Below are 24486 nucleotides of genomic sequence, written 5' to 3'. Positions count from 1 at the left end.
ATTTGCTTTGTGACTGAATATGTGTTCAATTTTAGAGAAGGTTCTATGGTATGCTGAGAAGATGATACATTCTTTTGTGTTTGGGTAAAATATTCTATTGATTTCTATTAAGTCCATTTGAGTCAAAACACCTGTTATTTCCCTTATTTCTCTGCCAATTGTTGAGAGTGTGGTTTTGAAGTATCCCACTATTAGTGTGTAGGATTTGATATGCAATTTGAGCTTTAGTAATATTTCTTATACATATGTGAGTACTCTTGTATTTGGGGCAAATATGTTCAGAATTGATACTTCATTTTGATGGATTATTCCTGTGTTGAATGTGTAATGCACTTCTCGATCTCTGTTGATTAAATTTAGTTTGAAGTCTATTTTGTTAAACATCAGGATAGCTACACTGCCTTGCTTCTTAAGTCCATTTGATTGGTAAAACTTTATCCCAACCATTTACTCTGAGGTAGTATCTGTCTTTGAAAGTGAGGTCTGAGCCGGGTGGTGGTGGCACACACCTTTAATTCCAGTGCTTGGGAGGCAGAGCAGGCAGATTTCTCTGAGTTCGAGGCCAGCCTGGACTACAGAGTGAGTTCCAGGAAAAGCACAAAGCTATAGAGAGAAACACTGTCTCAAAAAAAAAAAAAACAAAAAAGAAAGAAAGAGAGAGAGAGAGAGAGAGAGAGAGAGAGAAAGAAAGAAAGAAAGAAAGAAAGAAAGAAAGAAAGAAAGAAAGAAAGAAAGAAAGAAAGAGAGGTCTGTTTCTTGTATGCAACAGAAGGATGGATCCTGTTTGCATATCCATTCTCTTAACCTGTGTCTTTTTATAGGTGAATCAATTCCATTGATATTAAGGGATAATAATGACCATTAATGGTTAATTCCTCTTATTTTTGGTGGTAGCTTTTTTTGTATTTCCCTTCTTTGGGAATTGATGGTGTAGAACTAATTATTGCCTGTATTTTCATGGGTGCATCTAACTTCCTTAGGTTGGGTTTTTCCTTCTAGTACTTTCTGTAGGGCTAGATTTGTGTGTATAAGTATTATTAAATCTGGCTTTGTTATGGAATATCTTGTTTACTCCATCTATGGTGATTGAGAGTTTTGCTGGGTATAGTTGTCTGCGTTGGCATCTGTGGTCTCTTAGTGTTTACATGTTGTCTGTCCAGGACCTTCTGCCTTAAAGAGTCTCCATTGAGAAGTTGGGTGTTATTCTGATGGGTCTGCTTTTATATGCTAATTGGCCCTTTTCTTTGCAGGTCTTTTTTTCCAAGACAGGGTTTCTCTGTGTGATTTTCATGTCTGTCCTGGATCTTGCTCTGTATACCAAGCTGACCTCAAACTCATAGAGATCCTCCTGACTCTGCTTCCTGAGTGCTGGAATTAAAGGTGTGTGCCACCACCACCCAACTCCTTTGCAGCTCTTAATATTCTTTCTTTATTTTGTATATTTACTGGTTCGATTATTATGTGGCAAGGGTCTTTTTTTACGTGTGTGTCCAGTCTATTTTGTGTTCTGTAAACTTCTTGTATCTTCATAGGTATTTCCTTCTTTAGGTTGGGAAAGTTTTCTTCTGAGACTTTGTTGAATATATTTTCCATGCCTTTGAGTTGGTATTCTTCTCCTTCTTCTATCCCTATTATTTTTTGGTTTGGCCTTTAAATGGTTTCCCAGATTTCCTCGACATTTAATATTATGTCTCTGTTGGCTATAATGTTTTCTTTGACCAATGAATCTATTTCCTCTACCATATCTTCAACACCAGAAATTCTCTCCTCCATCTCGTGCATTCTCTTGGTTATGCTTTCCGCTGTAGTTTATTTATTCAGATTTTCGATTTCCAGCATTCCCTCCATTTCCATCTTTTGTAATGTCTCTGTTTCAGTTTTCATGTCTTAACCCATTTCCTTTACCTCTTTGTTTTTTCTTGGTTTTCTTGACTTTCTTTAAGGGACCTACTGACTGCTTCCAATTTTTGGTTTGCCTTTTCCTTGATTTCTTTAAGGGAATTTTTTTATTTCCTCTTTAAAGAAATCTATAATTTTTTATAAAGTTATATTTAAGGTCAATTTCTTCTGCTTCTTCTATGTTGAGATGTTCAGGTCTTGCTGTAATAGACCCACTAGGGTCTGATGCTGCCATATTGCTCTTCATGTTGTTGAATGTATTCTTTTACTACTGTCCACCCGTCTCTTCCTCCAATCAGAGCAAACAAGTGTCTATGTCCTAGAGAGCTCCTGGGTTCTCGGGGGTGGTTGGGAGACAGAGTGTTATGTTTAGATTGCCTGGTCCAATGAGGGGTGGTGGTGGAAAGGCCTTTACGCAGGAGTCTTGCCTGCTGGCCTTTAAATGAGGCTGCATTGGGTGAGGGTATAGGAGCACATCTCTAGAGACTCAGAAGATGGGCTGGGTGAACATTGACTCACCTGTCCATCCAATCAGAGGTAGCAGAGTCTGTGTCTTGGAGAGCAGCTTTAGTTTTCTGGGAATGGGTAAGTTTGTGTGACAAAGTGGGGCTTGTAGATTATAGGATTGCATTAGTGGTGGTAATCAGGCCTGCCTTCAGGAGTCTTGCCTGGTGACCTGCAAATGGGACTGTAATGGGTGGGGGGTGGGGGGACTTCTTGTGACCCTGAGCCTAAGGCTTAGAGACTGGGGCCACTGGCTAGGAGAACTTTGACTTAGCTATTGATCCAATCAGAGCTGGTAGGGTCTGTGTTTCAGGGAGGAGCAGTGGTCTTGGGGGATGGATGTGTTTGGGGGATGGAGGGGGCTTGTAGATTACAGGGTCTAATGGGGGGTTGGTAGTCAGGCATGCCTATAGGAGTCTTGCCTGATGGCCTGCAATGGGTAGGGGTATGAAGGCATGGGTTGTGCCCCTGGGCCTAAGGCCTAGAGGCTGGGATGACTAGCTGGCTCGTGTTGGATTTTTAAAAAATTTTCTATTCTAGAATTCCCTCAGTTTTTTTTATTGCTTCTATTTCTAGTTTCAGGTCTTGAACAATTTTATTCATTTCCTACATCAGTTTGTTTGTTGGTTGGTTTCTTAGATTTCTTTAAATTATTTAATATCCTCCAGTTGTTTGTGTTTTCCCTGGCTTTCTTTAAGGAATTTGCTCACTTCATTCAATTATATTTTGGTGTTTTATTGCATTTCTTTAAGGAATTAATTCATTTTCTCTTTAAGGAACTTCATCATCTACATATAGTTGGCACAAAGATCTTTTTCTTTTGCTTCATTTGTGTTGGAATATTCAGGGTCTGCTGTGGTAGGATATCCTGGTTCCAGTGGAGACATATTGTTCTTCCTGTTACTATGCTGGCCTCTAGGCATCTGGCTTTGTAGTAATTGTAGATTTAGGTCAGTGGTTTTCAACCTGTGGGTCCTGACTTTTATGATCAAATAAGAGATAACCTGCCCATAAGATATTTAGATTACAATTTATTATAGCAACAAAATTGCAGTTATGCAACAGCAATGGAATAATTTTGTGGTTGGGGGTCACCATAACACGAAGAACTGTATTAAAGTGTTCCAGCATTAGATTGAGAACCACTGTGTGGGTGGAACATCAGGGTCTGAGAAGATCTGCAGGCAAGCTAACTCTTCTTCTAGCAGGTGTGGCTTGTGGTTGAGCAAGGGGATGTGTGCCTGAGATGGGGGTTGGGAGATGGAGTAGTGGTGAAAGGAGACCAGGAGGGGATGGTCTGTGGGATCCACAGGAGTCTTCAAGAGTGGAGAAGGGAGGCTGTGACTGGTATTCTATTACAGTTCTAGGCATGAACCTGAGGGACTGGTCCTGCTGGGATAAGAGAGAGAGCAGGGAAAGTCTGCAGAGAGGATCACCTTTAAACATTCAGCTTTTTTAAAAATCTGATTTCTTTAGTTCTTTATAAATTTTGAATATTAGTCCTCTATTGGATGTAGACTTGGTAAAAGTCTTTTCTCCATTCTGTAGGTTGCTGCTTTGTCTGAATAACAGTGTCCTTTACTGTGAAGAAACTTCTCAGTTTCATTAGGCCCAATAATTAATTTCTGACTTTAATGCCTGTAGTAATGGTTTTCTGTTCAGAAAGTCTATTCCTGTGCCAGTGAGTCCAAGGCTACTCCCCAAAGAGTCAATGAATTGAATAGTTTTTCAAAGAAGAAATACAAATGGCAGTGACTCTTTTTTAGTGTAAACAAAATTCTTAAGAACATTTAATTCCATAATGACAACCCAAATTCAAACAAAATAGTCTTTGAAGAAATTTTCACTTACTTCATCATTTTCATTTTTGATTACTAGCTTAGATAAATTAGAATATTGTTTCAGTTGATGTAAAATAATTTCTTTTTTAAATAATTTTTATTAAGAGATTTTTCTGTTCATTTTACACACCAAACACAGATTCCCCTGACCTCCCTTTTCCTGCCCCCCAGCCTTCCTCCTCAACCAACCCCCAATTCCCACCTCCTCCAAGGTAAGGTCTCCCATGGGGAGTCAGGAGAGCCTGGTACATTTAGTTGAGGCAGGTCCAAGCCCCTCCTTCTTGCACCAAGGCTGTGCAAAGTGTCCCACCATAGGCACTAGGTTCCAAAAAGCCAGCTCATACACTAGAAACAGATTCTGATCCCACTGCCTGGGGGCCCCCTATACAGTTCAAGCAAAACAACTGTCTTGACTATCCAGAGGGCCCAGTCCAGCACCATGGGAGCTCCTCAGCTATTGGTTCACAGTTCATGCCTTTCCACTAGTTTGGATAGTTGTCTCTGTGATTTTCCAGTCATGGTCTTGAAATCCTTTACTCACAAAATCCCTCCTCTCCCCCATCAACCGGACTCCTGGAACTCTGCCTGGGTACCAGCCTTGGATCTCTGCATCTTTCTCCATCAGTCACTGGATGAGGGTTCTATGGTGACAAGGTATTCAGCCATCTGATCACCAAAGTAGGTCAGCTCAGGTACCCTCTTGACCATTGTCTGTAGTCTGTAGTGGAATCATCCCTACAGATTCCTGGGAACCCCCTACCCCACCAAAAAAATCTGTTCCTCACTATTCCTATGGTGTCTTCATTTATCATTGTTTCTATGTCCTTGTTCTTCCATATCTGTTCCATTCCAGCTTGAACCTCCTGTGCCCCTAAGCTCTCATCGTCCACCCCTTGTCCTCCATTATCCTGCCTTCACATCCAGTTTGCTCATATAGATTTCATCCATTTCTCCATCACTGGGTAATCCATGGATCCTTCCTAGGTCCTCCTTACTAGCTAGCCTCCCTGGAGCTGTGAGTTGCAGTCTGGTTATCCTTTGCTTTATATCTAGTATCCACTAGTGAGTACATACCATGTTTGTCCTTCTGAGCCTGGGTTACCTCACTCAGGATATTTTTTTAGTTCCATCCATTTGTCTGCAAACCTCATAATGTCATTGTTTTTCTCTACTGGGTAGTACTCCATTGTGTATATATACTGCATTTTGTTTATCCATTCTTCAGTTGAGGGGCATCTAGGTTGTTTCCCAGTTCTGGTGATTACAAATATTGCTGCTATGAACATAGTTGAGCATGTGTCCTTGTGGTGTGATTGAACATTCCTTGGGTATATGCCCAATAGTAGTATAGCTGGGTCTTGAGGAAGACTGATTTCTAAAGTGGCTGTACAAGTTTGCATTCCTTCCAACAGTGGAGGAGTTTTCCCCTTGATCAACATCCTCTGCAACATAAGTTTCTTCAGTGTTTTTGATCTTAGCCATTCTGACAGGTATCTCAGAGTCATTTTGATTTGCATTTCTCTGATAATTAAGGATGTTGAGCAATTCCTTAAATGCCTTTCAGCCATTTGAGTGTCTTCTCTTGAGAATTCTCTGTTTAACTCTGTAGCCCATTTTTTAATTGGAATGACAGGGATTTTGGTGTCTAGTTTAGTGAGTACTTTATATATTCTGGAGATCATCCCTTTTTCCCTTTGTCAGATGTAGGGTTGATGAAGATCTTTTCCCATTCTGTAGGCTGTCCTTTTGTCTTATTGACAGTGTCCTTTGCCCTACAATAGCTTCTCAGTTTCAAGAGGTCCCTTTTTATTAATTGTTGCTCTCAGTGTCTGTACTACTGGTGTTATATTTAGGAAGTGATCTCCAGTGCCAATGCATTCAAGGCTACTTCCTATTATCTCTTCTATCAAGTTCAGAGTAACTGGATTTACAGTAGCCCTCCTACATATGAATGATAAAAGGGCTGAGAAAGAAATCAGAGAAACCTCACCCTTTACAATAGCCACAAATAATATAAAATACCTTGGGGTAACTCTAACTAAGCAAGTATAGGACCTGTATCACAATATCTTTAAGTCTCTGAATAAAGAAATTGAAGAAGATAATAGAAAATGGAAAGATTTCCTATGGTCATGGATAGGTAGGATTGACATAGTAAAAATGGCAATCTTACCAAAAGCAATCTATAGATTCAATGCAATCCCCATCAAAATCTCAACACAATTTCTTCACAGACCTGTAAAGAACAGTACTCACCTTCATATGGAAAAACAAAAAGTCCAGTATAGCAAAAATAATCTTGGGTACTGCCATAAAAACTGACATGTGGACCAATGGAATCAAATTGCAGACCCTAACATTAACCTACACAAGTATGAACACCTAATTTTTGACAAAGAAAACAAAATTGTACAATGGAAAAAAGAAAACATCTTCAACAAATGGTGCTGGCATAACTGGATGTCAACATGTAGGAGATTGCAAATAGATCCATATCTGTCACCAGGCAGTGACTTTTAAAAAGTGCTCAACACCTTCTTTTTCAAGAACATGAAAATTAAATTATTTAAGGATACTACTTTACACCTATCAGAATGTTATTATTGAGATATTTGGCAAAAAAATGTTGGGGAAGATATGAGGAAAGAGGAACTCTAATTCACTGTTGGTGAGGGTCTAAATTAAAGCACCCATCATCAAAAATGCTGCTGAGGTTCCTTACAGAATTAAAAATGAACTATAATATCATTCATCTATTCCTTTCCTGGGTATACTCAGAGAAACCCATATTCTACAACAGTGATATTTGCACATTTGCATATCTGTGTTTACTGCTGCTGTGTTGACTATCCCAAGGAAATGGAACCTACATAGAAATCCATAAACAGATGAATCAATAACTAAAATTTGGCTCATAGATTAAATGTAACATTATTCAGCTTTAATTAAAATGAAATCTCAAAATCTACAGGAATGTGGTACACTTAGAATGTATAGTACAAAGTAATATCACTCACGTGGTATACTTAGAAATTATAGTACTCAAATTATAGTCACTCAAATTCCAGAAAAAAAACAAAAAAGAAACACATAAATAAAAAGATAGAAATACATATAAATAAAACCAAAAAAACCAAGACAATGCTTAAACTGAACCTAATGAACTAAGGAAATAAGACAAGAGAATGAAATAAAGGGAATACAAATGGGGAAAAAGTCCCAGTATCTCTAGTTGTTTATAATATGATTAATGTGTTTCTATACTTAAGAGACCAAAAAGACTCCACCAAAAACCACACAGTGATGATAAACTTACAGTAAATTATTTACAAAATGAAAACAAACATATCAGTATATATACATTGTAGTGTGTGTGTGTGTGTGTGTGTGTGTGTGTGTGTGTATGCATGTGTGGAGAGAGAGGGGGGAAGAGGAAGAAAGGAAAAAAGAGGGAGAAGGAGATATTAGAGGGACAGTCAGAGAGAGAGAGAGAGAGAGAGAAAGAGTGAGAGACATCACCTAATATGTTCTATGCTTTTTTCCACCTAGCTATGTAGCAAGACTGACTCTGAATTGCAGATCATGATCTTCATCAATGGTAGATCAGGAGCAGAAAGGGATAGTCTTGCCTCAGGCAAAACCAGCAATGACAACACAAGCCAAAGCAAGGAGTCAGCTGAAAAGTTCCAGAGAAGAGGTGTGATATGATAGAGCAGATATCATTGGACATCAGAGATTACAAGGACAACGTATGCAATCACACTTACAGAAATAGTTCCAAAGAGTATCCTGTGGTTAGGAACCAAAACTCTAGCAAACAAGAGTGACCTCATTCACTGACCAATTATGTTTAACTCCCTAATGTTTGCATAGTCTATCTCAATAGTGACACACCTGGGTTATCACCTCAAACCACGAGTTTATTTTTAAAGAGACATGTTATATTTGAGCAATGCAAGTTAAAAAAATGGTTCTGAGAATGTATGGTAGATACAATGATGGAGGAAATGTCAACACAAGAAAATTCTTTGAGGTGCAGTGGACATGATTTTATTAAAACTAATATAAAGAAAATTATAAGGGCTCTAGTGTCATAGATCAAGGGTCAAGAGTCTACATTAGGATCATGGGAGAGTTGAAGATGCCTAAAGGTTGAGCAACATTTAAGGTGTGGGATACAGAGGATGTAGGGGGTAGGGTAAAGTATTTGATTTTGGAAGAGGCTCATAACAAGAAAATGGAAGACAGAAATGATGAATAATGGGCTGAAGTTTAGGAAGATCATTGCTGATGTGGTTGTATTAAATACAGATGTACCCAAAGATCTCAGAGGATGGAGAAGCAGAGGTGATAAGGATTATAGATGTTAAGAGATGAAGGATGTATGGTGAATTTCTGTATGTTACAAAGGGAGAAAGGTGGAGGATATAGATATTGTTTTGAAAATGACCACATAAGACATCTGAAAGTTTTTGTGACCCCAGATATTGGTCTATATTCCAAAGAACTCACCAAGATTTAGAAAGTATATTGTATAAATTCTGACTGCTTAGAACCCAAGTCCAGTCCATGCTAAGTTGTAGACATGGTGATAAGTTGTCACATGGCCAAGGGTCTTTTGAGGCATATGGATGATAGATTTAGAACCTTGTGATATGCCTCAGCCTTTCCTTGGAAGATACCATGTCACAAGACCAATTATTTTGTATAATTAATGTACTGTAATATAGAGGATGTAACAGAAAAGATGTGCTATGCTATCTTCAAATTTCTCATTTTGTGAGATATATAGGACTATACAGATGGGCAGAAAATGTAGATCCATCATTGTCATCTCAAACTCTTATGGATCACATCATCCAGAGCTAGCCATGCTCAAGCTGATGCAACAGGTACTCAAATACTTTGCATTAGTTAATTTTAGGGACTCTCTCAGTACAGAGATCTCAAGATGCTTATTATGACCTCTATTCTCTCATCAAATATTCTAAAGCAAAAATTCTCAGAACCTCCTGAACTCTGACCTGGAAGCATCTGCACTGGCTAATTTTCATAGTGCTAGAGAAAGCTAAGTAGGCTTTATGAGGAGAAAAGTTGTCAGTGTTCCTACCCATTCCTGGATCCTGCATCCTTCAATATTAACTTGCCAAGCAAGTATGGCAATGATGGCTTGACTGCTATGAGGTAGATAAATGCTTTTTAAAAACAGATTTTACACCTATTACACTGGGGTGAATTTCATGCCTGGCACCACAATCTTGGGTAAATGTCCATGTCTTGGGAGTCATAGCTTCATATTTGCACCTACTGTTGTTATTTTGCTAAATTGTCATGCTGTCAAATTGCCTTCCCGCTATTATGTTTGTACCCATAGACCCGTGTTGCATTCAGCTTTGGTCAAATAAAACTCTCTTTTTGCCTGGGACAACAGGCAATGAAGAAATGCATAACCACTCAGAGTGCTGAGAGTAACATGCTATGACTGTTCAGCCCTAGATGGGATATCTGTTCCATACTCCCCTTGCCCCTGCTTCTATGCACAGTTTTAAAATAAAACTTATTGCTACACCATGTATCAATCAATAAATTTATTAACAGATATTCAATGTATAGTATAAGACTATTTTTCTTAAATATCTAACATATTATCTTTTTCTAAATTATGAATCTAAATAATATTGGTATATTAAATCTGTATTAGTTAATTTGCAATATCCATGAATAAGAATAGTTTGACAGGAGATTTATTTTAGTGAATACATGAATGCTTGCTGAGGAGCTTAGTGATTCATGGCAAGGTCCTTATATTTTTCATTTTCCCCAGAATTTTTAATGCAATAATCACAAAATTAATTTGCATTACCTTATACAAAATGTTCTAATGATCTTCTATACAAACTGTGATAGCATTTTTCTTATTTTACTCCTTGTTCGCTAGATATTCTTTTCGGATTTGACTATTTCCTCTGCTGAGTACTCTAAAATGGAACAGGTTAGGTATTTTAAAGTTAAGAAACGAATTGAGGACAATCAAGAGCAATGCCAATAGCCTTCAGTATTTAGAGGTCAAGTCTCTCTAGAAGGTAAGACGCTATTGCTGAAAGTACCATATGCTTGAGTCATAGAACATAGAGAAATCAGCTGGTGGTCTTCATGAAGCTTCATCCCTACTGGATTGTTTTCACGGTGCACAAAGGAACCATAAACTGTATCCAGGTGTGAACTCTGAAAATTATAAAAATATCAAGCAAGGTGAAATTACATTACGAACATCATGGGGGTAACCAACCACTTTAAGGTTAAAATGAAGGCCCACTTCCCAAGATGGAACCCAAACCAGGAACCAATGTTAGGTACCAGAATATGTGGCTGGAGAAAATACAGACCATGGTGAGGAACTTAATACTATTATTCTGCTAAATGAGCATAGCAATAAAATGTTCCCTAATCTCTTATGTTTATTCTGGGGGATTAGTCTATCCCTCAATCATCATGAGAGAAGCTTCTTTTTTTGGAGTCTATGGGAATTAATGCAGAGGTCAACAATCATTCAAGGTGCTGAGAATAAGAGACTCTGAAGGGACCAGCTAAAAATGGGACTAGTATATCACATGTCTTCCTCCCAAGACTCAGGAATCATAATGTATGAGGAGGCAGAAAGAGTGTAAGAACCAGAAATGATAGATGATCCCAAGGAAACATATTTTATACAGACAGAACAGGACACTTGCACATTTAAATTTACTTGTTCTGGGAGAATTTTCTAAACCTGAAAATGATCAAGCTACACATAACCCCAACAGATTGGAGGAAGTCAGGGTGTTCTACTCCTATCTAAAGAGCTGTTGGCCACAGATGACTGCTAGGAGAGGCTGTATCAGATTTATTTAAGGAATCAAACTTTGAAAGGCTATCCATGCTTCCATAGATGCCCCCACACTAGGCACAGAAAAGAATCAGTAAGTAGCCTCAATGGCATTTTTTATTTTGTTTTGTTTTAGAAACATATGAAATTATGAGGGAGTGGTTCAGGGAGCAAAAGAAAGAAGTTGGCCAGGAGATAATGCAGGGTAGATTTGAATAAAAGGCATGTGCACCTTCTATGAAACACCCATAGAAACATTAAGTAGTAAATGAAAGAAATGACAGAAGCCTAGATCCAATGAGACATAAAGACTTCTGTAAATTTATCATCTGTCTGATCTCAAAGTTTCCATCACCTTCCACTGGAGACCCAACCAGCTCTCAGGAACACAAAAACTTAACACCTCTTCAAAACTCTTCTTCTCTTGGGAGATACTCATGAGAAACCTCTAAGTGACTTTTTAAATTAGCAACTGGAAAAAGTTTCATAAATTATTTTGCATCCCAATGCAAGTACTGTCATTGCTACTGCAAGTGACAAGAAAATTGTCATTCTGGAGGGAGGTGAGGTCACATAGACACAGACCTTTATCTCAGACTTGAGTCTCCCTTTCCACAGTACTGGTTCTGATGCAGTAATGATCTTTACATTGAGCCCACCACACTGCAGAGGCAAGAAGCCAGATGAGGACTTTATATTTTAGAGTGCACTGCACAGACAGTAAAGAAACGAGCCCTGTATGAGTACTCATGTCTGGTAATGGGAATCTATGTGGAAAGAGATCCATGGAACAGAGAGAGAAGAACAAGATAATCCCACAACTAAGAGGTGAGCTAGAAAGAACAAAGTGTTCCTAGCATTGTGCCAGTCACTGTTGGTTCTTCCTGTAATAAAAGTCCACCACAGAGGGTGACTGCAGTTAACACACAGGTAATAAAGCCTATCTGTGCAGGTGCTGAAGGACTGTGGTACTAAGTCAATGTGATCATTCATCTTACCTTACATGATATGGTGACTAACTTTGTAGAGATTACTATGTGTGAACTTACCTGGTTCACACCCACACTAAACATTAGAATGGAAATATAAGAGGCACACAACCATGGGAAGGTGCAGGAAGTGAATCTGATTCTGGAGTAAAATGTAATCTCATGTGACAGTACATTTATGAGTTACAGAATCACTAACTGTGTCTGCTTTGAGTGATCCCTGGTACAATGGTGGTTTGAAACTTTGAAAAAAAAGTTCCATTTTGAGCTTGGGAAGGTAACATTGAAGGGAAGTTACAGTATGAGTGTCAGTCATTGTGTCTGGAGCTATCTCCTTTGGTTTAGTAATAATCAGATGCTAAGCATAACTTGATGTCCTGTCTTTCCTTGCTGTTTATCCTTGATGCTAATGAAATGCAGAGTCTGTGCACAGAGATTCAGGGACATACCCCTCACATCATTTGTACTAACATTTGGTTCTTTGTTTCAATTTGGACAATATTTAGTTTTCACTTTTTTTTCAGATTCCACCTTATGTATCTCACATGCACTTTCTCTGTTTGAGTGCTTTATAAATTTTTTTATCATGGGTTCATCAATATAAGAAGTAGTAAGTATATACAGAATATTAAATGATATCTATTAGTAACTTAATTTTCTTCTCATGTTATTTCATCACGTTAGTATTTCATGTTGTACATTGTTACAAATTAAGTGTTAGAAATTCATCCGTAGTTAACATTAGAGCCTTTACCATTCAATGTTAACAATGTACTTTTCTTTGGCATTAAAAACATCAGGTCCATCTTGTAATTGTGAAATGAAACTGGGATATGGGACAGCTTTCTGTCACATCAGAGAACAATTAGAACACTACATTTTGGTAATATATTGAAAGCCTTATTTGCACTTGTAATTTGCCTGTGAAATAAGCCTTTATGTCAAAATGAAAACCTACTTTTGAAAAGATTTATTTATTATATATTTTTATTTTGTGTGCATGAATGTTTTGCCTGCATGCGCATATGTGCACTATGAGAATGTGGTGATTGCAGAGGACGGATCAGATGTGTAAATGCCTCAGAACTGGATTTACAGGCAGTTGTGAGTCAGCATGTGGGGCCTGGGAACCAAACCCAGGTCATTTGCAGCAGTAGCAAGTGTTCTTTACTGATGAGCCATGTCTCTATTCCTCTCAAATTAAAACTTCCTATAGCCAAAAGCATACAATAGAATATCCTCATAGTGAACAAAATGTCATGTAGGGAACCCAAACTGCACATAAGATTGAAATATGTTTAAAACCATCTCTCATGTCTTCATGAGCACAGACTGCAGTGGCTGTGTTGGTACCACACTAGCCCTGTTAAAGTCCTTCCAGTTCCCAGTCTGACACAAATAGCTTTTTTATTTAAAGAGTCACTTACCCCTTGTGTTTGTAAGTTCTGGTCTCAAGAATGGAAATAAAGATACCATCCACATCAGACAGGTATGGAAATCAAAGAAGGTGTTAAAATGACAAGATGGCAGTTACTTTTAAATTGTCACCACTGTTGGCTATTTATACACTTAATTACTAAAAAAAATTATACTTGTCATTTCTTATAATATTCGGCATGCAAAAGGAAGAAAGTATAGCCAAAGCAGTAGAAACAATGTTAATGTCTAAGCTGTAATCCATGGAATGGAAAAGATCTAAGATAGAGTATGGACATGAGTTCTTTATCATGGCTCAGTAGAGGATACTATGAAAATTAATGTATACTCGCTCTGCATCTGAAATGCCTACATTGGAGAGTCTTCATAACAAGGAAGGAAGATGTTTCTCATAATCTGGTTCATGCTATGAGCCACTGTTTGGACCTCAAGAACAGCAAAATCTCCAAAATACTTCCTTCATGAAGTAGAAACATCAATGTTCACATTGGCACATGCCTATCCTTCTGACCATCAGCAGACACTTATTCATCCCATAGCTGAGGTGACATAAAATCTCCTAAGACCAGAAATAGCATGTCTAATTCTATTTTGTTCATATCAGTTAATTGATTACAGACTGCCACTCAGCATGTGTTGGTAGTCTGCAAGTGAAAGCTCCCATGATTGTTACTGGATGATGTAAAAATTAAATTTATTTGTGTGGTTATACTTAAAAGTGGGATTACTAGCACCCAGTGGGATTTGCCTCTTCCACATTAACATGTCTATTGATGTCATTATTAAGATTTGTTTAGGCAGCCATGTTAAGACTTCATGGGTGAACTCCCCCAACATTTGTAGGAGATACAGTCTCACATCAGATATATGATCCTCTGGCTCTTACAAGGTTTCTGCCTCCTCTATCACAATGTTCACTGAACCTTGAGTAAAAGAGTTGTATTGTGGGTGGTACAACTATGGCTTGGTACAACACAATCAGTTTTCTGTATTTTGATCTATTATACCCTTTCTGTTTTCTGCCATTTGATCGGTTGTGGTATTTTTTTTTTTGTAATGGTCTCCTTCTTCTGCAATGGGAAGTTTCTCTCTTTAGGAGTTAGAGTTACAAACAATGAAGGATTGCTGAGAGTAGGAGAAAATAACCTTCCACAGGGAGGAGTCCACTCATAGGTTATCCAGCAATAAATTGTGAACAGCAAAATTGTGTGCATATAAGTGACATTATACAGAGTGAGCAAAACAACAATTAAAATGAAAGAGAACAGAGGCCATTAATTTGAGAAGGAGTATGTGGGAGGTTCTTAGAAGGGGTTGGAGGGAAGAAAGACAAAATGATGTAATTACATTTTAATTTCAAAAATTGAAGAGATGGAACTAAAGCTTATAAAAAATATGTGCCTTCTGTAAAACAATCTGAACTGTAATTACATAAATTGATTCTTCTAAGATTAATACTGAATAGAATGTTGGAAAAACAGGAGGTAGTGGATTATTGGTGCATAGCATTTTTGGCTCTGCTTAAGATGATGTGACCCTTATTCCAAAGTTTGTAGTGACATTCAAAGAGATTACCAGGGCATGAGATTCCTGGTTATCTGCAAGCTTACCCAAATTCAGCATTTTCAATGTTTTCTTCCTTCCATTTATATTGAATTTCATTTTGTTTGGTCTTATTTTTATTTTATATATTTTATTAGCTTACAAAATTAGCATGCTTCCTTAATGCATTTTTATGCTTAGTGTTTTAATTGATCCAACTCTTCCACTTCTGTCAGTTCTCTACCCTCACCTCAGGTTATACTGTCCCATGTCCTTTATTCCTTCTTCAATTTCAAAACACATGAATTATTTTATCCTCTGTACCCCATTCTAAGTGGGCCCTTTTCAAATCTCCTTGACTCTACCCATACTCACTCCCACATTAACATGTAGTTCTAAATGAGAAGCTATGAAATTGTGTGTTGTGCTATAGTGCCAGTTTGCTTGGTGAATGGAAGACTGCAAATATCTGGTAGTTAGTAGTTCCTAAGGTCTCCTCTCATCTCCCCACTCTGGCTAACCTACTTCAGTGCTAATTCTACCCCAGTTCTTGATGGACAGCTGACAGTATCTCTATGACTGATGAGTGTGTGGAGCAATAGTGCCTTCTTTGGGACAACATAGTTCAGCCTGTTTCTGATTCACAGCTGCTACAGTCTGCTTCTGCAAGGGCATCTCATCCAGTTTAAGAATGGTTTGCAGACATCTTCTCTCACAGGAATATAAAAATGTTGTCCTTAGAGTTTCCTGCTGTTGCACTGCACTGATGGTCTGTCTAACCCATTGCCTTCTTTCCTACCATTTCCACTCTAGACTTCAGAGTCTACATGATCTGCATGATTATCCCAGACAGAGTTTCAATAGAGACACTGAACATTTTGACAGTAGCTATCATTCATCAGATAGTGACCTTCTACTTGCCATTTCTAATGGCATATTTTGCCTGTTTTTAATTCTATTGTGTATTTTTGAGAGATTTCATTAAACCAGATAAACCCCTCTCTAATAATTCTGACCCGAGTGTGCACACATACTAGTGTGTCTATGTGGTATGACTTTTTCTTAAGATCTAACTCTTAATATAATGAACATTGTCACTTGAACTATCATTCTAATACATTTTATGCTTTTAATAGTTTCTTATCTGAAGCTCTTGTGGGATAAAGCCCCAACGAGCTCAACCAGCGTCTGTGCTCTGAGTCTGTATTTAGCAGAACTGGTGACAGTTCAAAGAAAAATACTTCTCATAGACCAGCCTGGAATGCATTTTACACAGATCTTTTAAAGACAAATGATCTAGAAAAACTAAATCCTGGTTGGAAGTTGACCAGGGGAAGCAAAGCAAGCAAGCAATTTTACAGAATCCCCAAACACACACTTAGCTGGGACACTCCAAACCTTATTGTCTAGAATAGGGTTAAGTATTTTCACATGGGAGTTTTCATGGCAGGGCTACAAAAGGGAGAGTCAATTTCAGGTTAAACCAAAGAGAGCTACAAATGAGAAAAAATATAGGAACTTTTACCCTGTCACAAGATTATAGGTATAATTTGAGTAGTAGTATACATTTTCATTACTTATCTTTTGAATTTAAATAATGTATATATTAATAATATAATTTAAGAAAACTGACCGTACTCCAGCAAGTATATGAGCAACACAAAATGGACTTTTTACTTTTTTCTTCTTCTTCTTTTCTTTGAGGGAGGTCACAATGGACAAGGGATGGACATGGGAAAACAGAGAAGTGAATGTGATCAGGGTGCATTATGTGAAAATCCAAAATAATCATTAAAATATGTTGGAAAAAATAGAATTGCTTAGTTTAAATTTTGTGGTGGTTGTAGAACTTGATTTCTTTTAAAACATGAGTAGCAAATATCAGTATATACTGAAAGTCTTATATTATGTTTGTTTATTTTGCTGTTACTTTTCTTTGTTTCTCAGGGGCCAACATGACATCATCTTGAGTGCTGCATTTTCTAGGAAACTTGATGGCTCTCCTTTCATAAACATGTGCATTCTGAGATATTGAGAAATCCCACAGTAACAACTCTTAACTACTCCTGTGAAACGTTTTTTTGTGATCTAGGCTGATTTTATACTCCTAAGTTTAAAGACCCTCTGTTTCAGCCCCTCTGTAGATCCATGGATTAATAGCATCTTCTCTACCTGAGGCTACAATCATTTGCCATTATTCATTGACTAGAGAAATGGTACAGCTATATATTAAGGAAATTGTGCTGAATCACAGAATGGACTTCAGGAAACTGGTAATCAGAATAATTTTCTTTTCACAAACTAACATTGGAATTCTGGGAAATTTCTCTCTTATTTTCTACTATCTAGTCCTTTACTACAGAGAACATGCATTAAAGCCCATAGAGTCAATTCTCATGCACCTAATGGCAGCCAATGCCTTGGTCATTCTCTCTGCAGGAGTGCCCCAAACAATGGCAGTTTGGGGACTGAAGCATTTCTTGAATGATTTTGGATGCAAGCTCTTGTTGTACATTCATGGATTTAGCAGGAGTGTGTCCATTTGCACCATCTGCTTCTTGAGTGTCTTCCAGGCCATAACCATCAGTCTAAGAAAATCATGTTGGAAGGATCATAAAGTCAAAGATGCAAAGTACGTTGGCTCCTTCATTTCCCTCCTCTGGGTCTTTTATATGTTGACAAATTTGATTTTCTTTGTCTATCCATTCATCAAAATAAATAATGAAAATGTGACAAGAAAACGAGATTTTGGATATTGCTACATGGAAGTGTGGGATGAAATCAGTGATTCACTCTATGCAGCACTCGTGATGTGCCCAGAAGTCTTCTTTTCTGGGCTCATTGCCTGGTCAAGTGGTTCCATGATTGTCTTTCTGTACAGACATAAGCAGAAGATTCAGCACATCCGCAGCTTTCATATTTCTTATAGAAACTCCCATGAGTCCAGGGCAACCCAGAACATTCTTGTCCTGGTATCTACATTTCTAGCTTTTTACACTCTCTCCACCATCTTGCGAGGCTGCATTGCTCTTTTGTATAATCACAGTTGGTGGTTGGTGAACATCACTCGCCTCACTTCTCTGTGTTTTCCCTGTTTTGGACCTTTTGTTTTTATAAGTCACTACTCCATTGTGTCCAGATTAAGTTTGACTTGGGTAAGAAAAAGAAAGATGATCTCCTAACTTTATTGCAACTATGTAAAATCTAAGTGTTACACATTATCTAATTATATACACACAGGTCATCCTAAAAAATCCATAAAGAATGTTAAGTTATCACCTTATCTTTCTAAGATTATCCAAAATGAGTATGGGAGTTTGGCAGCTGTTTGAATTAGCAGTCTGCATAGGCTGATTATACTGTGTTTTGCCCATTGCTCTTCAACTTTCATCTAGCAAAGTTTTTCCTTCAGTCAAAAGATGTGCAAAGAAGCCATTAGACTTGCTTCCAGTAAGGTGCCTTTCTTGTGGCTTTCCTCCTGGCAGGGAATCTAGGCTGTCTGACTGCTGCACAGAAACCTTGTGGATACTGCTATTCTAACTACAAAGCAAACAGAAACCATCGCTGGCCATAAACTTGTGCCTCAGGTGGTGCTTGTCCCATGACAGCTGCTCTAGCATGCTCCAGGACCAGAAATTATCTTTCTTGATTATTTCCCAAATACTGTTATTTCAGCCGTTCCAGAAAAAATAATACTGCTTGGCTGTTCTTGACCTTGTAGCAACAGTCCTCAACAAAGTCTGTGGAGTTGTACATCTCCCCTAGTCACATAAGAAAAATTGTCATGGATATTTTTCACCTCATACCAAAGTCAATTCAAAATTAATTATGTTTTTGAGGCAATATTTAATTTTGTTAGATATTCTTTTTTTGTTCACTACTATTAAAGATAGATTTTTTCTCATGCTATATAATTTAAATACAGATTTCTTTTGCTTTATTCCTCCCAGTTACACCCACCTCCTCTCAATATAGATCAACTCCCTTCCTGTTTCTCATTAGAAAAGAGCAGGCTTCTAGGCGATAACTACAAAACACAACAAGATAAAATATAACAAGATAAAACAAAAAACATAGTATCAAAGTTGGATAATACAAACCAGCAGAAAAACAAAGGGCCCTAAAGAGAAGGTCAAAAATCAGAGACTCGCATGTTTCCACCTTCAAGAGTCCCACAACAGTCCTGAACTAAAAGTTATTGAATATACACAGGGAGCATATGCAGCAGACCATCAGGCGCTGTGATTGCTACTTAAGTCTGTAAGTTCCTATGAGCTTTGCTCAGTAGAGGGCCTGGTCCTCCCGATGTCTTCTGTTTCCTTTGCCTCTCCCACTCCTTGTCTCCTCTTCTGTGTGGTTGCCTGAGCTGTGAGTGGAGAGGTAGAGATATTCCATTAAAAAGTGTGTGTTCTAAGGTCTCTCTCTCTCTCTCTCTCTCTCTCTCTCTCTCTCTCTCTGTAATATCTGGTTGTGGGTCTCAGGATTTGTTCCCATCTTCTATAGAAAGAAGCCTTTCTGATGTTGGTTGAATAAGGCACTGATCTATGAATATAGCAGAATATCATTAGGAGTCATTTTATTATATTTTATTTTTGTAGATCAGTAATGTTTGGTTTTATCTTAGGTTTTATTGATTGGAATGTCTAACTACTAACTTTCATTTCTTTATATCCTAATAGTTGGTAATAATAACATTCAAGGATTAGCAAATTGCATTACTTTGTTAAATAAACTGTAAAAGTACAGTATCCTGAACAAGATTAGAAATATATGTATAGCATTTTCTAGCAATCTCAATCTCAATATATATAATTTGTATACAATAAACAAAGATCCAATCCAATGTAAAATATTAAAACTAGTAATTGTCTTTAAAAGTAGATTCAATAATCTATCTTTTTATCTATATCATAGCTATATCTTCTCTTTACTTTTCAGAGTAGATTCAATAATCTACCCTCTATTCTATTGTTTCTATATATCTTTTTAACAAGAATCTTAAATCAATCTCTTTGCTTAACCCCTTTCCTAACCATTAACAGCAACTTGTAACCAACCTTCCTAAACAATGAAAATGATCCCAGACCCAAAACCCATTGAAAGACCAAAAACCACCAGCCCCACACCACATCTTTGGAAATGTGGGCATCCTGTTCTTAAAATTGCTTCTTGCTGGTTGTGGGCAAAGGCATCTTTATTTGAAAAAGAAAAATTCAAGGTTAATTGTCAAATTCTAGGAAAGGTAGCTATATCATTTGTTGTCCAGTTTGTGCATAATGCCAAAGTTCAGGGCTTATCTCAAGTCCTTGTTCAAGTAGTTTGAGAAACTGGATCATCTCAGTTAGCCATCTTAAAATTGCTCTGGGAAGTTTGTAGTCCAAAGCAGATCTCTAGATGATGTTTGTCAGCCTAGTGGTGTTATTATTGTCCATGTGCAATTGTGGTTGTGGGGCCCCATCATCTTTCTGGAGACTTCACATTTGATGTTAGGCCTGGTCATGATTCCCTGCAGAAAACTGATACAGACTCGAACACAATAAAACTATAGGCAGCTAATTGAAGCCTTTTTCTAGAATTAGTACTCTATATGACCATTAATATCTCAACAAAGATATATATATATATATATATATATATAGAGAGAGAGAGAGAGAGAGAGAGAGAGAGAGAGAGAGGAGAGGAGAGTATTAATATATATTAATATAATTTTATATATTATATAAATATATAAATATATTTATTAATATATAAGTTTATATATTAATATAAGTTTAATATATATTAACATATGATATATATTAATCTTGTAAATTTTGATTTAAAATTCATACCTTAAGAAAGGTTTAAAGAATCAGAATAGAATTAAAGAATTGAGATTAGTGGCAATGGAATAGTCCCTTAATTTCTTTTTTGTTTTCTCCTTTTCCACACCAGAAGATGGCTTTGTTTTGGCATGATATAGAGAGTTTACATTTTCCATTTAACAAAATGCTTGGGTTTAAAGAAGGACAGAGCCGTTTTCCAACTCCAAAGCCAGCTTTAATTTTTTAATTAAATTGAGACTACAATACCATTTGTGCTAAATGTCTTTAGAGAAGAGCAGGCACAAACATTTAGGAAGACTTATATGTGATATACCAATAGGCCAATTTACTCTTTTTCCTGGAACATTTTTTTTCTAGATGATTTGTCCTTTTTCTTTAGTTGTCTCATTTGTCCAGTGTTCTTCAGATTCCTTAGTGTAATTGGTGAGCTTTTCTCCAAGTCCCAGCAAGCCCTGGCAGTCTGACAGCCCACTTATAAAATAAATACACAAATGCTTATATTATATACAAACTGTATGGCCATGGCAGGCTTCTTGCTAACTGTTCTTATATCTTAAATTAACCCATTTCTATAAATCTATACCTTGCCACGTGTCTCATGGCTTACCGGCATCTTCACATGCTGCTTATCATGGCAGAGGCTGGCAGTGTCTCCTCCCATCTTCCTGTTCTCTCAATTCTCCTCTCTGTTAGTCCCGCCTGTACTTCCTGCCTGGCCACTGGTCAATCAGTGTTTTATTTATTGACCAATCAGAACAATTTGACATACAGACCATCCCACAGCACCTTAGCCTTCATTTTCCCTAAAGACAAAAACAAAAATCTTTCCCCAAGAATAACTTTGGGGAGGTTCCCTTTTGGCAAGTTTTATCTGATTAAATGAAAAGGCATATGTTAATGGTATAAGTTAGTTAAAATTGGATGGTCATGCTGGTTGATGAACTATCACCTCTTCTAATTAAGAGGTCTCTCATGTTCAAATCAAACCTTTATCAATTTTGATGGTATCCACAGTGTATCTTCTCTTGTAGAAACAAAAACAAAACCTCATCCCCAACATAACACATATTCTGGTTTCCATTCTGAGGTCAGCACATCTTTAAAGTATATTGGCTGATTTGATTTTGAGGTTTCTTTCTATTATCCAATGCCTCTCTGCAGATGTTGTTCCATTCTCATTAGCCTTGAGAAAATTCGGTTAATAGAGCATTATTAAGTCTATTTCTTGGGAGTTTGTTACCCGTTTCTGATTATTTAGCATATCCTTTAGAGTTCTGTTTGATCTTTCTGTAACTGCTTGGCCTGTGGTATAGCTGTAATATGATTTATATTGTAATAAGTAAAAAACTGTTTCATTTTACCAGAGACATATGCTGGAGCATTGTCAGTTTTAATTTGTGCAGGTATACCCATGATGGCCATAACTTCTAGCAAATGAGTCATTAAAGAATCAGTTTTTTCAGAACTCAAAGTAGTTGCCCATTGAAATCCGTAATAAGTATCAATGGTATGATGTATATAGAAAAATACTTTTTTAAAACTTTACTATGGACATGATGTTTTTTAATGAAATTCTGAGGCCTCCAGCACATTTCCTATTAATACTTTATCAATCGCATCATTACCTTGTGCTAGAGGGCCTGGCAGACCCATATGAGATAAGATATGAGTTAAATATAAGGGGTGCTTCCTATTCCTGGTTATATCTTGTAATTGAATAAATAGTGAAGTTAATTCTGACTCACCAGGAATAAATTCTGCAGTCTCAAAATATAATACCACTCTTTCAGTATACGGAGAGTCAGTAACTGTGCTGAGAGGTTCTGAAAAATCCATTAATACCAACAGAATAGCATAAAATTCTGATTTTTTAATTGAATTATAAGAACTTTGAACTACTTTACTTAAATTTTCTGATTTGTAACCTGCCTTTCCTTGTTTGTTTGCATCTGTATAAAATGTATATGCTCCACCTATGAGTGTTTCCTGTACGATGTGAGGCAAAATTCAATTAGCTCTCTTTATAAGTATAAATTGATTTGGGGATATTTGCTGTTAATCTCGCCCAAAAAATTACTGCAAGCTCTTTGCCAAGTTTCACTTTCTGCTTATAATTTTTTAATGTCCTCCTTAGTTAGAGGTATGACAATTTCTGCTTGGTCTATTCCTGCTAATTGATGAAGTCTCAATTTTCCTTTCAAAATCAAGTCAGAGATTTTTCCACATATTTTTTTTTTAATTTTTCACTCTGTTTATTTGTTAGAAATATTCATGACAATATAATATCTTCCCTCTGCATTAAAATTCCTGTGGGAGAATGCCTAGAGAGTAAAATAACCAAAATGCAATCCAGCTTTGGATTGACCCAATCCATGTATTCTTCCTGTACTTTCTTTTCTACAAAGGCCAATTATTTCTCTGCTTTAGGTGATAATTCTCTTGGACTATTTAAGTTCTTCTCACCTTCTAAGGTTTTGAACAAATTACTCAGTTCATCATTTTTTATCCCAAGAATAGTTCGTAGATGAAAAATGTCTCTTAATAATCTTTGAAAATCATTAAGAATCTGTAATTAATCTCGACTAATGTATAACTTTGGGGGTCTAAATGTTTGAAGATTTATTTTATATCCTAAATAATTAATAGAATCTCCTCTTTGTATCTTTTTAGAAGCAATTTGTAATCACCAACAAGGCAAAATTTTCTTTATTTCTTCAGATATTCTTTCTAAAATATCTGCATTTGAGTCAGCTAGTAAAATATCATCTATATAATGATAAATTATAGATTTAGGAAATTTTATGTATCACTTCCAATGGCTATTGTACAAAATATTGGCACAGGGTTAGGCTATTCAACATTCTCTGTGGAAGAACCCTCCATTAATATCTCTTAACTGGTTGAGAATTATTATAATTAGGCACTCTGAAAACAAATCTTTCTCTGTCTTTTTCTTCTAAGGGTATTGAAAAGAAACAGTCTTTTAAATCAATAACTATGAGAGGCCATCCTTTTGGTAACGGAGTAGGCAAAGAAATTCTAGATTGTAGAGAGCCCATTGGCTGAATTATTTGTTAATTGCTCTAAGGTCTTTTACCATTCTCCATTTACCAGGTTTCTTTTTAATAACAAATACAGGAGAATTCCAAAGGCTGGTTGATTCTTCAATATGCAGAGCATTTAACCACTCTTTTACAAGCTTTTCTAAAGCCCGGAGTTTCTTTGTTGTTAAAGGTTACTGATAAACCCATACAGGCTTGTCTTTTAACCATTTTAAAGGTAGAGCCATTGGTGTTTTTGGAAGATCATCTGTTGTTGTGTACTAATCTTGTACAATCTGGATGTCTGGTGAGCACTCATTAGAAAAATAACTTCTAAACGTGTAAAAGGCTGCAAATAGATCCATATCTGTCACCTTACACAAAATTAAGTCCAAGTGGATCAAGGACCTCAACATAAATCCAGCTACTCTGAACCTGCTAGAAGAGAAAGTAGGAAGTAGTCTTGAATAAATTGGCATAGAAGATCACTTCCTAAATATAACACCAGTAGCACAGATACTGAGAGAAACAATCAATCAATGG

At 37.0% G+C, this 24486-nt stretch overlaps 1 protein-coding gene across 1 annotated transcript; it reads left to right on the top strand.

The window, feature by feature from the left end:
* The first annotated feature begins 17323 nt into the window (after positions 1-17323).
* LOC114710891 (vomeronasal type-1 receptor 4-like) lies at positions 17324-18259 on the top strand. Its single transcript, XM_028895184.1, has one exon. The coding sequence runs from the start codon at positions 17333-17335 to the stop codon at positions 18257-18259; it is 927 nt and encodes a 308-aa protein (XP_028751017.1). The 5' UTR covers positions 17324-17332.
* The last annotated feature ends 6227 nt before the right edge of the window (positions 18260-24486 follow it).

Source organism: Peromyscus leucopus, chromosome 1 (assembly GCF_004664715.2).
Source record: "Peromyscus leucopus breed LL Stock chromosome 1, UCI_PerLeu_2.1, whole genome shotgun sequence".
Classification (NCBI taxonomy): Eukaryota; Metazoa; Chordata; class Mammalia; order Rodentia; family Cricetidae; genus Peromyscus; species Peromyscus leucopus.
This window is presented reverse-complemented; position numbering and strand designations above follow the sequence as displayed.